This window comes from Lolium perenne, chromosome 5 (genome assembly GCF_019359855.2).
Source record: "Lolium perenne isolate Kyuss_39 chromosome 5, Kyuss_2.0, whole genome shotgun sequence".
In the NCBI taxonomy this organism is placed as follows: domain Eukaryota; kingdom Viridiplantae; phylum Streptophyta; class Magnoliopsida; order Poales; family Poaceae; genus Lolium; species Lolium perenne.
This window is the reverse complement of record NC_067248.2, coordinates 251,189,606-251,202,551: the sequence shown is the minus strand read 5'-3', so window position 1 is coordinate 251,202,551 and position 12,946 is coordinate 251,189,606. Positions and strand designations below refer to the sequence as shown.

At 43.4% G+C, this 12,946-nt stretch overlaps 1 protein-coding gene across 1 annotated transcript; it reads right to left on the bottom strand.

Annotated features, from left to right (window-relative positions):
- Positions 1-4,451: 4,451 nt before the first annotated feature.
- On the bottom strand, positions 4,452-12,561 carry LOC127302690 (protein PAT1 homolog). The gene is made up of 6 exons (XM_051333232.2): positions 12,284-12,561; positions 11,001-11,161; positions 8,094-8,150; positions 7,797-7,866; positions 5,504-7,438; positions 4,452-4,837 (listed from the first exon to the last, which is right to left on the bottom strand). Exons 1-5 carry the CDS (start codon positions 12,291-12,293, stop codon positions 5,550-5,552), a joined length of 2,187 nt encoding a protein of 728 aa, XP_051189192.1. The 5' UTR covers positions 12,294-12,561; the 3' UTR covers positions 4,452-4,837; positions 5,504-5,549.
- Between the last annotated feature and the right edge of the window lie 385 nt (positions 12,562-12,946).

Sequence of the window (12,946 nt, the reverse complement as noted above, 5' to 3'; positions counted from 1 at the left end):
TTGACTGTGCTTCCCCTGAACCCCCTCCTCCAAATCTATTAAAGTTAGAAACTATAACTAGCCGTAATAAACTAGTTAAAATGTCATTTGATCTAAAAAATTCGAAATGAGGAGTTTAACCCCGGTTTCTACATCATGATGATGCACACGGTCTTTTATTAAAAAATCAGTAATATTTTAGTCTTACAAAACTCGCATCTCAATCATCGCCTACCGTTGATAACAAAAAGAATATAATAAAACTACACATCACTGTAGCCTCCTAATATGACGTCAGCCAGCCTGGCACAAGATATCCTGAACGACTGTCTGGAGCTGTGTGCATCCAGAAACCATGGCATCCCGGGAAGAACAACAAAAGACAGCTCACAAGCCATTTAGAGAACAACAAAATTCATTTAACTTCCATGTCTAAAACAAAGATTACATCGTGCTACAGAATGCAACAAGCTTTGGATGACAGAATGAAGGCATAGCACATTCGGTGATTAGTTTTCCTCCAGCACCATTAATAGTAATTGATGATTATGTACGAATCTTTGACAATTAATTATCGATGGAGTGCTGGAATTCACTCATTCTGAAACTGAAACATTCCAATAATTTCGTATTATGGCTTATGTGTTATAGAATAATAATCACATTTTTAGGTAATCTAGCAGACATGTGAGGGATTCCAGGCGCACATTTGAGCCTGCGCAGCTACTGTTTCTATAACTAGGTTGTGATTCAAGGTTCCCTGTTGAGCTTGGCAACACTAGGTTTGTGGTGGGTGAGGAATTTGCCGGAGAGAGTGGCAGATCTGCTACCTCGAGTCTAGCAAGTAGTTGCACCCTAACAGAAGCTTATTGCCATCAGTAGTTAGCAATAGATTGCATAGATGAATGTTAAATATTTTACATGGTTAATGAAGGATGTATTGTGTGGTTGGGCGATGATGCCTGGATATATTATGTTGCATTGGATTTGGTTTTCTAGGTCAGGGATTCTAGATGAATATTTATGGTGTGGTGTTTATATAATTATATTATTAGTTCAGGTCTCCTTTTAGATAACAACTGATTGAATTCATTGGCGAAACCGATTACAAACGACTCCAAAAATAAAGAAAAATGCAATATGGTCCCAGACTTTTGCAAGAAGGACCTCACACCGTACTTCCAAAACGCATCGTCCTCGTCGTCACCAACCAAGTACAGGGACCGGATCCAGAAGTAGCAAATCTTCCAACACCATCGTATCACCGCCGCCGCTGTCGCCACACTGGGCTTTGAACACCGTAGGAGTGCCCACCCCGGGGTAAGTGCTAAGAATCTTTTCCAGACCATCGGGTAGGCAGCAGATGGGGAAGAGCAAGCTAGCAGTACCTCCAAAAAAAGATCCCCGAGAAGTAGACCCAAACCACCAGCATAACGCGCCACCATCTGGCAGGTTTAGGCATCGACACCTCGAGCCGCCTCCTCCCCTCGCCACCAAGGCCGGCCGGAAGAAGCTGCAAGATGCGACAGCCGCACACCACCAGAAGAACACAAACAACCCTAAAAAGGAAGACGGTGGTGTCATCCCCTTCCTCTCCCTCGCCACCACGGCTGGCGAGGGGAAGACAACATCATCAACACTCCTCCGACACCTGAACAGACTCCACAAACTCCACGGCAGGGCCGAAAGTCAACCGCGCCCGGAGAAACCATCCACCCCAGATCCCTAGATCTGAGAGGGCACCATGCCAGCAGCTCGTCGGTGCCGCCACAAGTAGCCTCGCCAACATGGGGATCAAGCTCCAGCACCCCTATTCCGACGCGATGCCGCCTCCATCATCCCAACGACGTCCCCAAAAACCCTAGCAAAATACAAGCCGAGCCGCAACCTGGCGCAACAGGAGAAGATCCCCCGCCGCCGCCACGCCACCGGGGCTTCGCCCGGCGGAGCCACCGGTGGCGGGAGGAGGAGGGTGTGGTGGGGGCTAGGGTTGGAGGGTTTTTTGTGGAGAATGATCTCGAACGTTAAGGACTACTGAACTAATTATCCCTTTTTAGGATACTTTTGATACAAATATTCTTTTTAAATCGTATTTTCAATTTGTTATTATAGCTAGATGGTGACTTGCATTTCTTTTTAATAAGAGGTGAAAGCTCGTCGGGCTTCTGCTTTAGGCTAGCCATAGTGCTAGTATCATACACATTGGTCCCACAAAAATGCTGATGTGGCAGCTAATTAAGGAGGAAAGAGGAGATTAGAGTAACATAGGTAGATACTGTATCATAGCGCATGTCACGAGAAAAGTTAATGTCAAACAGATCTTATGCACAAATTTGCATTGAGATTCTAAAAAGCAATAAATATAGCATGACTATGATACTACTTCATGATACTAACCACTATGGAGATAGTATCATACACAAGTATCATATGCATGATACTACTACATGATACTTACCACTATGACCAGCCTTAGTACAATCCTCCTTCCACCAAATTTAAATACATTAAAAGTTGAGATCATTTCATACCCCTTTGTAATTAACTTTTTTAACGGCCGGGCTTTGTAGTTAACTAATGAAGGGCTATAAAACGATTTCAGCCCTTGATGAGTTTGATCTTGGGGATAAGAGTTGTACCGAAGCAAGCCTCATCCCAAACAAGGCACATGGTCCTATGGCAAAACATTAGATGGGCTGGTTTTGGCTGGTAAAATAAATTGAACTATTTTAGGGATTTTTTCCTAAAGAAAAAACACTAGTACAGACTGAAAGAAGTACTCGTGTTCTCGAAAGAATTGCCAGAAAGTACTAAACTATGAAGCAAGTGTTCTTCTGCACCCATTACGTAAGCATAATCAGCGTTAATAAATTACTTGAGGATGGACTAAAAACTGCCCCCCGTGTTGTCCAGATGGACGACATGAGTGGCGCCCCCGATCTCCGCCTCATCCGCCCATCCATGGTGCCTTCTCCGCCCATCCATGGTGCTTTCTCCGCCACCGCCGCCGGGAAGGCCCACGTGGATCTATTTCCCCTTCTTCGTTTTGGATCAGATCATCCTTTGTTCTCCCAGCCGGGGGCTCCAATCGCCATGTAGGGCTTCCCTGCAGCGCAAGATCGCAGCCACAATTCAGACAAGCGAGGTGAGCTTTCGTTGCGGGTTGGTGTTTCCACTACCTAAGGCACTTCGACCTGTTGTGGAGGAAGCGGGAGGCATGAGTGGTCATGCTCTAATGCGGCCTCCAATCGCCTTCATCCTAGGCTTCCAACCTTCATCGACCCTCCTCCAAGAACCAACCATCCACGCGGCAAAAACAATGCTTCGCTGCTCGTGGTGTTAATACGGTGTTTGTCTATGTGGCGATGCAAACGGTCAAATCCGTGCGCATGACGATTGTGAGCCGCGACTGCGAGGATTTTTCTCTTCCTTTAAAAAAACCGGATGTGTGCATTCTCGATGTCTCAACTAGCTCCTCATGTCATGTCGTTGCAGAGACCGAATGTTATTGGTATCTTCTTCATATTTATTTCCTTTGTAAAAAAAATTAAGTGAGCATTATCTGCTAGTAAGATTTTTTTTCTAAAATCTTGTTTGAATATGCAAAATGATGCTCCCGTCGAAACTGCTCTAACCAAAATTTAACAAGTTAGACATCTCAATAAATGCACTTATCACAATTAACCAAGAATTCTTGCTTTCATAACTTGTGATGCAGTGGAAAGGTAAACAACCTACTGCGTCCATGGTATTCTCTACCGTCTACTACAAAATAAACTCTGCATCACGAGTAACTACGGAAACTTTCATTCAGTCTCTTCTTTGGTGCTGCTCCTGCGGCATAACCTTCATCATAAGGCTCAATGTTTTGTCCTAATTTAGAAAATCTTGCTGGGTTCATTATTCTGACAAAACTAGTTTTGATCAAATCAAGTCACAAGCTAACGATGTGTCAAGGATCCTTCCGCAGTGCTTCCCATTCGCGTCATACATTCGCGTGGTTTGATCTGATCAACTCCATATCATTGTTGTGTCCAAACGAACTAAGGTTTTCCCAGGTTGTGACAATGTGATATGATCTTTGGTGTTGCGTGTCCTCTTCAAGAAAACAAAAGGCTAGCGTACGGGGGCTGATGGTAAGTAAGTAGGATGTTGTGGTGGGAACTGGGAAGAACATTGGGACTTATACTACAAACCTCTATATATACTGAGCAATGCTCGGTTCAAGAGCTTGTATGTTATTGGTGCAGACCCTTATAACCTACACATATAGTAGGTCGCTAAGCTGTTGGATACATAAATGTCTCACTTTTTTCGTCTGAACCACCCGCTGGTTTGGTCACACATGAATAAGAGCTGACATACCAAGAAAGCACAAGCATTATCAGGTGAGGTTATCATCAACCAAAGTGGCATGGCAAGGAATCAACAGCATCGCCAGCTGTTAACCCAACTAACAGAGCAGGTACAAATGCAGAAATAATAATTTGCCAACCTGTTTAAATATCTCGCTGATATGCTAAGCCATATATGGTAATAACGTCTGCCAATTCAGGCGCTGGAAGAACAACAAAAAGACAGCTCACAAGCCATCAAGAAAAAACAAAAAAAATTCATTTACGACTAACTTCCATGTCTAAAGCAAAGTTCACATCATGCTACGGAAATAAGGAATGCAACAAGTTTCTGCTGGCAGAATGAAGGCATAGCACATTCAGTTATCAGGTTTCCTCCCTCGAGCACACCATTCTTTGCATTCAGCTTTCCTCAAGTGGCAGAAGACCATTCGTTGTACTTTTTACCAAGACCAGCCTTCTTTGGCAGCAATCTCTATGCTCCTCCACTCACTCGCAAGAACCTACAAGGTTGTACATCGATAAATGGTTGGCGAACAAAAAGAAAATTGGAAAGATAAGCTGAAGATACAAGTTACACATTGCCCTTCAAATCAATAGAAGATCGATGTAAATGGCCAGGATCGAGGAGAAAGTAAAACAATTGTAGAAGAAAGATAAATCAATTCCATTTCGAACCCTGCAACTGAATACAATCCTAATCCTAACAGAGAATTTGGATATAAACAACCAAACTGCAACTAAATACTACCAAGAATCTAGATACTGAAGTTTACGTTTTTGCTAGACAGTAGAATATCTCAACATGTATACTGGTCTAAGTTGCAGACCCATGGAGATAATAAATTGGTGAACAATAGGTCCCCTGCCACGCACACTACAGGGTGACAAAGCATGGAGACCGAGAACTGTTTTTTTTGTTGGTACTGTGAGAAAAGCTGCAAGAGTATCTCAAGACAAGTATGGACAAACAGGTCTCACCGGCTCAGCAAAAAAAAAAAGTGATAACAATCTGATGAAAACACCAGTAGTAGTTCCAGAGTGCAAATTAAAAAAAAGGTCCCACTGGACAGAACATATGATTACTGAGATTCAGAGTTATAAGAAGAATAGAATAAACATAAACGTAAAGCAGCTGTGATAAACATTATCAAAGAACAATACCATACCAAGTACTCCATATATAGATTATGAAAAGCAGCTCCGTTCTTCTATTCAGCTCTGGACATATTGAGATGTCATCAGTACATTACCAGACCCAGTAGAATTAGAGTTATTGACAGGCACACTGCGCTGAGCAAAACTGAGCAACTGCTTGCGCTGATGCTCATTTGTGTGAGGAAGGCTGGCACGCAACAGCTCCACTGGAGTTTCCCTGCTTATCACAGCTGCTGCAGCAGGTTGCATTTGTACTGTATGAATCACAGTATCAAATTTACTCATGCAATACTCCATAAGCAGCCTGAAGAATGCATCAAATGATGCCTGCCATAGAGCTCTGTTCTGCATGCTGTAAGCAGAGGCCACATGATGATCGGTAAAAAGCTCTGTAGCTCTGTCCAGTACAGACTTTATAATGACAGAAGCGCCATCACCAGCAGCATATCCCAGAGGCCGAAGAGGTGGTTGCTGTGATGAACACGCAACAGCTGCAAGACAAGCACTGAGTCCACTCAAGTCCATCCGAACAACACAGGTGGATACGGCACTTACAAGTTTAGTAGTTGTCCTATCTATGCTGCTATCAGAGGACAAATTGCCAAATATAGATCTTAGATGTCGGAAGACTGCCATGCAAACAATCCTTGCAAGCTCACTGCCTGAAGTAACAAGTTCAATGTAACGAGAAAGTAGTTTCCGACCCTTTGGTAGGGATACTATGCGGAGAAACACTAGATCGTCATTTGGCGACAGAGGTATATCCTTATTGGGTGTAAGTGGATCAACTAATTGCAGTGATTCTGCCAGCTGCTCGAGAAGAGCCTGTCTTCTGTTTCTCAGTTGCAAACCACCATCTGGCTGTTGACTAAACTGAAGCAAACGATCAATATCATCCACATCCAGTAGCAGGCAAAGACCATCTTCAATTGTGATTCTAGCAGCCAGCATCGGCTCTTGGTCAAGAGATTTTGAAGCAGATTTTTCAGTAGTGTTATCACTTGGTTCGGAGGCTTCTTCAACATCAAGGAGCGGGCGAGGCCTGCGGATGGAAGAAAATGGGAGCCTCCCAAGAGCATCAACCTGGAGATATGCATGTGGCTCATCCTTACTTCGTGCACGAGAAGATGGATCTCTGATCAAAGTTGGACAGAAGTGGTGCCTCAGTTGTGCTCCCGCTGATTTTGTAGCCAAACAAGCTTGATGATAGTAATCATCAATATATGGATCAGTGATCTGAGTGGCTGCTTTCTGTATCCTTGCTATGTTCTCAATTTCTTCAGTGGACATGTACCTGGATCTGAACCGCTGCCACCTATTATCCATTCTCATATTGCTAGGATCGAAACCTTGGGGAGGATAACGTGGGCCGTGCCTTCCATGGTGTAACATTGATCTTGCTCTGGGGTCGCTCAAGTCAGGCATATCAAAATTTGGGTCGAATCTACCCATCATTTGTGGTGGAGGATGCCGAGGACCAAACATCTGCAGATTTTGTGGCGGGTGATGTTGGCGACCAAGCATCTGGGCATGTAGTTGTGAGAACTGGGGTGGAGAGTGTTGAATTGGAAGCATTCCATTTTGTTGACGGGGTGGCGGCATTTGAGGCGGTATAAATCCATTTGGATGCTGCATCAAAGCTGGTGTATACCTGCTACCATTCCCATGAATCGGTTCAGCATTATTGTATTGAGGCTCTTGGTGGGGGTATGATGACATTCTGTGCAAAGGAGATGGCCTTGGTCCGAGAATAGGTTCGATAGCATTGTACTGAGCATCTTGTTGTGGGGATGATGATGTCCTCTGAAGTCTGGAATCAGCAAAGTGAGCTGGATGGGATGGTTGGGACCACCAGTTTTTGTTGTCCAGCCGTTGTTCAGCGTCCAGTGAAGGTTGTGTAGGCCAGTATGATGATTCAGGTTCTCGTGCCCAGTCTGCAGTAGAGCCTATAAAGTGCAGAATTAGAATAAAAATGTTAATGAATAAAAATAAGTGATAAATGTATATCCCAACAAGATAACAAGAGAATGGAGATTATTCATTTTAAGTATCGTATGACTAGAAGTAGCAGTCATATTATAATCATTGCACTGGTCAGACATAACATAGACAATTTAAAGTACATAAGAAAAACCGTAGCTGTTGCAGAAGTTGCAAGGAATTTAGAATATGCTATTAAGCATGTGCAAGCATGCCATCTAGGAACATGCATAATGCACCCAGCAAATCCTTTAAAGATGAGAAGGAAGTTAAACACACAAGTAAGCGTGCTCACAAAAATGAATAAAACAGAGCATTACTCACTTTGTCCAGATAACGAACCCCCACGGCTAACTATTCCTGGTTGCTTTGGTTCGTTAACAGTTCTGTTAAGCTGAAAGTGTAAATCAACAAATCAGCATCAACAGTAAAAAAGGAACAAGTGTAATGATACAACCGTGCAAATTAAGTACACTGAAATTTTGATAGAAATAATGTGCAGCTCATGTGATGACTATTGAGGAAACCATGAAGAACTTGAATGAAAAACTTAAAGGCATCTTTATTCTGTTAAATTAAATTGCAAACAAACACATGTTTATGCACTCAATGAAATTAAACCTTTGAGAATGCTCCGGCAAGATCATCAACACCAGTAAATGAACTTACACCTTCATCCTGCAAAAGCAGACTTCGTCAATGAGCAGTTAATCCTACTACATTACAGAAATAAAAACTGCTACAATTTGCAATCTGGTAATCATCCAATTCAGCGGCGCGCCATTCAGAATCATTACAAAGCATGTTTGGGTTACAACAGTAAGCGGGAAAAAAAACAGAAATTGAAGGGAATAAAGCACACAATACCAAGGTTTTGAATAGGCTATAGCAGCAGCCTGCGGAAACGTCTATAACAGGGCTATAGCCCGCTATAGCCACCTTTTAGCGGGCTAATACACTTAGCCGCAGCTTTCCAAAAGGCAAACTATGCACAACACACACAACTTGTCACGGTTCCTACCTGAAGATATATATAAAACTAAAACTTTGCTAACATATACAGTTGGGACTACCTCTCTTGTGCAAACTATGCACAATACACACAATTTCTCACGGTTCCTACCTGCTAACATATACAGTTGTGACTACCTCTCTTGTAATGCATTGATTGTAAATTTTCTAGTTCTTCTAGGATATGTAGGGAAAGGGTTTCAACAATAGCTGTATGCACCCCAACAGAGTTAACTAATAATTCCAAGAGAGATACATAACCTTCCTCAGTTTACAAGGCACCATATCTGGACACATGATAGAATTAATTATCTTAAAATACAGTTGTCTACATTTTTTAACAGATTTTCAATCAATCGGTACAGAGACATTGTTAGCAACCACAAAAGAGATAAACCAAAAGCTTCCCCAGTTTACATAACAATGTATATTCCTATTTGGTCACACGTGTTTCCCTAAAATGAAATTGGTTGTGTACTTGCATGTTGCATACTCTACCGGGTTCTGATGGCATGAACCAAAAAGGAAAACAAAAGCTACAACAGATTGCTCAAAAAATTTCAGTCTTCAACGGCCACTGCCACCGCTAAGTCTAAAAAACAGTTCGGTAACTTGCGAGGCCTCCTCCCGATTTCTTCCTCACGCACGAGCAACCGCCGGCCTCCACCGCAGCAACTTGCGCGCGGCCGCCACCATCCTCCAGCCTCCACCTCGGTGCGGCCTAAGCCTCGGCTCCCGTTCGCTGCTCCTACCCGCCCCCGCGTCGGCTCCTTACACCGAGATCTGCCGCCAACCCAGGGGCCTGCGCTGCCGCCCGGCGAGAGCCGTCCATCCCAATCCCCCGCATCGGCTCCTTACCCCGAGATCTGCCACCAACCTGGGGCCCTGCGCTACCGCAAGAGCCAGCCATCCCGATCGAGCCGGAAAAACCAAGCCCGGCGAATGGATCAAAGAAACCTCCTTCCTCCAAGAACCAGGACCAGAATCACGCGGTGATCGCAGGTTAGGCAGACCAATTAGCTGCAGCACCATCAGCCAGCAACTGGCGCTGCTGGGATGATTGCCGATAGTAATTATCGTGGAGCCGGATGCCGCCCACGTGAAGAGGAGGTGCGCGGGATCCATCCTCGGTGGTCCCGTCCGCCACATGTCCGAGCGCATCAACGCTGGGGTCGACTGATGTGGCGACTAGTGCTGCTCTGCTTCCTCTGCGTTGGGGATTAATTTGGGGCTTTTGATTGGTCACACCCGTCGTTGCCTCCTGGTTCCCTTCACATGAATACCTGATGTTATAACTCCGAAATCACGTGATGCTGTATCGAGAACAGGGAAACTGCAGTTGGCCGAGAGAATAGACTAGATCAACAAGCTTGGCTCGATCTAGTTTCCATCTGCTTTGCCAACGGAACAAACGGTCGTACATGCAATCCCAAAAATGTTGTAATTTTTACATGTCACCAGAAAGTTTTTATTTTACAGGAGGAAGTTTGTTATGGGTAAACAGAGAAACTGCCCACCTTGAAAATTTCCTATGTTAGTAAGGGACTACATGTGTTATGTTATTTTCCTTACATTTATTTTACAATCTTGTAGTTTTCATAGTGAACTAAACATGATGAAGTGATAGAAGACAAATTGTTTTGTAGAACCCATGCTGCAAATTTTCTGTGTAATTGGTATCTACTTGGAATTTGAGGTACAAGTGAGCTAATTTGTTTATTTTTATGACTAAAAATTAGAAATGAAGATGCATTTATTGCAAGAGGAAATCAGTACCTTCCTTTTCCAAAACAATGTTTTGTGTTGCTCATTGTATTTACAGTTGGGTACACAAATACAGAATATTTGTTGGGCCTGGCTTGTTGGACGAATATGAGACTTTTTTAGTATTTGATATTGTATGTAATGAGGAGGGGAACCTGTGTTTAGACCAGAAAACCAAACAAGAACAAAATAGGAACACCGAACTATCATGACCAGTTAGTCAATGCAGGTAGATTAAGTCATTTTGCATTCGACCTCCTTCCCCAGCGTTGTAGTCGCTTTCCTCTGCCCCGGCAGTTAAGGGAGGTGAAGTCCTTCACGGAGTGGTGTGAGGCGGCGCGCATGTGTAACGGATGGACGGGTTGAAGCGGATGGCAAAGGACACACGCATAACCGTGGAGTGAGCCGTGGACGCGTTGAAGCTGGCTAGTTTCTCGAAACGGTGTTGTACGAACAAGAACATTTGTGGGACTCTCGTCGCAATGCACGGCATTTTTCCTAGTATTACTATAAATTATAAGAGGATCTCTCCTCATGCTTGAAATCCACAGGGAGTTGCTACCCTTCTGATAATAAAAGGAAGCCTTACAATGCTATCCAAATCCCAACTTACCTAATTGACACATCATGTCACAAACATAGTGCCTATACATTCTGGATTTTTCTTTTCTTTTTTGAAGGAAATGGTCAAGGCAGACGATGGTGGCCAACATCAAAAACAGATGAGATGTTGAGATCTGTTGTCTATGTTACCTCCAATGTATCCCTTCCATATGTAGGAGCGTATTCTTCTTCACCTGCCTCAACAAAAGCATTGTCACCAGCATCCTCCTCATCCAATCCACCTAGCTCAACCTCTTCCAAGACATTATTACCAAAGAAAGCATACTGTGATGCATCAAATTTGGTATCACCTGCACAGAGATAATTAAAAAACAGCAATCAATGGCAGATGCTATTGCATAAGAAAGCAATAAAAATAAAATACTACATGGAGAATATTTAGTGGAAAGAAATAGATGTTAAACATATATGCGTGATTCAAAGTTAAGATATCACCAAAAGAGCAATTGAAAGTTTGAAACTGCAAATGTAGATATAAGTACAACCCAGCACAGTGATTCAGTTCAAGACAAATCTAGCCCACTTATGAACACAATTGTACAAGAGAGCAACAAAATTAGCTTCAAGTATATCCACTTATCAAATTACTCTAGGTGGTTCTGAACTATAAAAAAAAGGTCATAATCAACCATACAATATAATTACTCTGTACAGTGAGTTTTATAGAACTTGACCTATAATGATCTCACAGAATGAAATTTGCCTGTTCACTATTTTCCGATATACTGTTTTTAACAACAAAATAGTTTCAAATATGAGTCTAAGGACCAAGGGTACCTTGTACTTATTGTGGGTCAAACATTACAAGTTTTAAATCTTGGAATGATTAGCCATCATGAAAAGTGAATCAATTTCTTAAAACCTTGCTGAAACTCCCACTCCCTCCATCCTTCCACCTAGTCCGTGACATGATTCCCTTTCTTCAAAAGTGCAATTGCACAACAGTTTCAACATCGTTCTAACAAATCAAATTAACGCTACCACCTTGTCCGAAAATATACGATGTTTTGGTTGTACAAATTATGGCTTCTCCTAAAAACGCCGGAACAGAATAATTCTTTGAATAGATAACGACAAGCGCTATGGATTCTGTTGCTCAACCACATAGCTAGCACCAACAAGGTGGGCGCCACTGCACCAGAACTAATTCCAGCAGGCGAAACTAGCTTAGCTCGCAAGCATGACCGAATGATTAACAAATTAGCGCCAAATCCCTTGCAGAGAAGAACACATGGCAGAATCCCAGCCTAGTTTCTTCGAAACTGACTTCTTCAGCGCTATTCTTCACAAAGACAATAGGCTTAGGTCTAATCCGATAGCTACCACAGAATCGAATCACAATGAACTATGCGCTCTCACGGGTATGTTGATAAATAAATAAATAAGCAGGGAGGAAAAACCGGATTCCTCACCTGGTTCCATGGCGCGGGGGTTCAGCTAAACCCCCCTAAAATTCCTGCAAAACAAGCTTGGGATCTCGAGGACCCGAATCGAGCCTCGAACGGATTGGATCTCCCGTCCGCTCCGAGACAATCGAGTAGTGGGGGCGGGGGGGCGGAGGAGAAGCTTGGAGGCGTCGCGCTTCCACGGAAGCGGGCCTGAAGAGCTGGCCGGCGGCGACGCTGGCCCCTGGAGGTGTCGCCCGGCGGCGCTGGAAGGTGGAAGGAAGAGGACAGGGAGGCCTCGCCGTGGAACGGTAGAACCAGGTCCGTGCTCGTTATCAATCGGTAGTTTTTTTCCTTTCTTTATTTTTCTGTTTTCCTTTGAAAAGTTATTATTATAATATAATGGCCCCTGAAGGGACCAGAAGCAGCCGGATTGCACCGAAAACAAATACGATAAGAACCTTGAAAGAAACAAATTTACATCTCTGGCCTCCTGGAACAACGAAACAACCTCTTAAAACATCAAGAATTAGTCGGTCCCTCTTCCACCTTGGACCTCCTCATGGATGATCCACATTAGTGCTGGACATAGAATATCACGGTATCTTTTTTTTTGCAGAAAAACCACTGATGATATTAAAGAAAAGAGATTACAGAAAGGCACACAGCAAAGATTGAAATTACAACGAA

What these genes read in the sequence shown, in the direction of transcription:
- LOC127302690 (XM_051333232.2), bottom strand. An exon ending in TTGCCGGAGCATTCTCAAAG is followed by an intron (nt 7,867 to 8,093) that starts GTTTAATTTCAT and finishes TTACACTTTCAG; the next exon opens with CTTAACAGAACTGTTAACGA. An exon ending in GGGTTCGTTATCTGGACAAA is followed by an intron (nt 7,439 to 7,796) that starts GTGAGTAATGCT and finishes TGCACTTTATAG; the next exon opens with GCTCTACTGCAGACTGGGCA.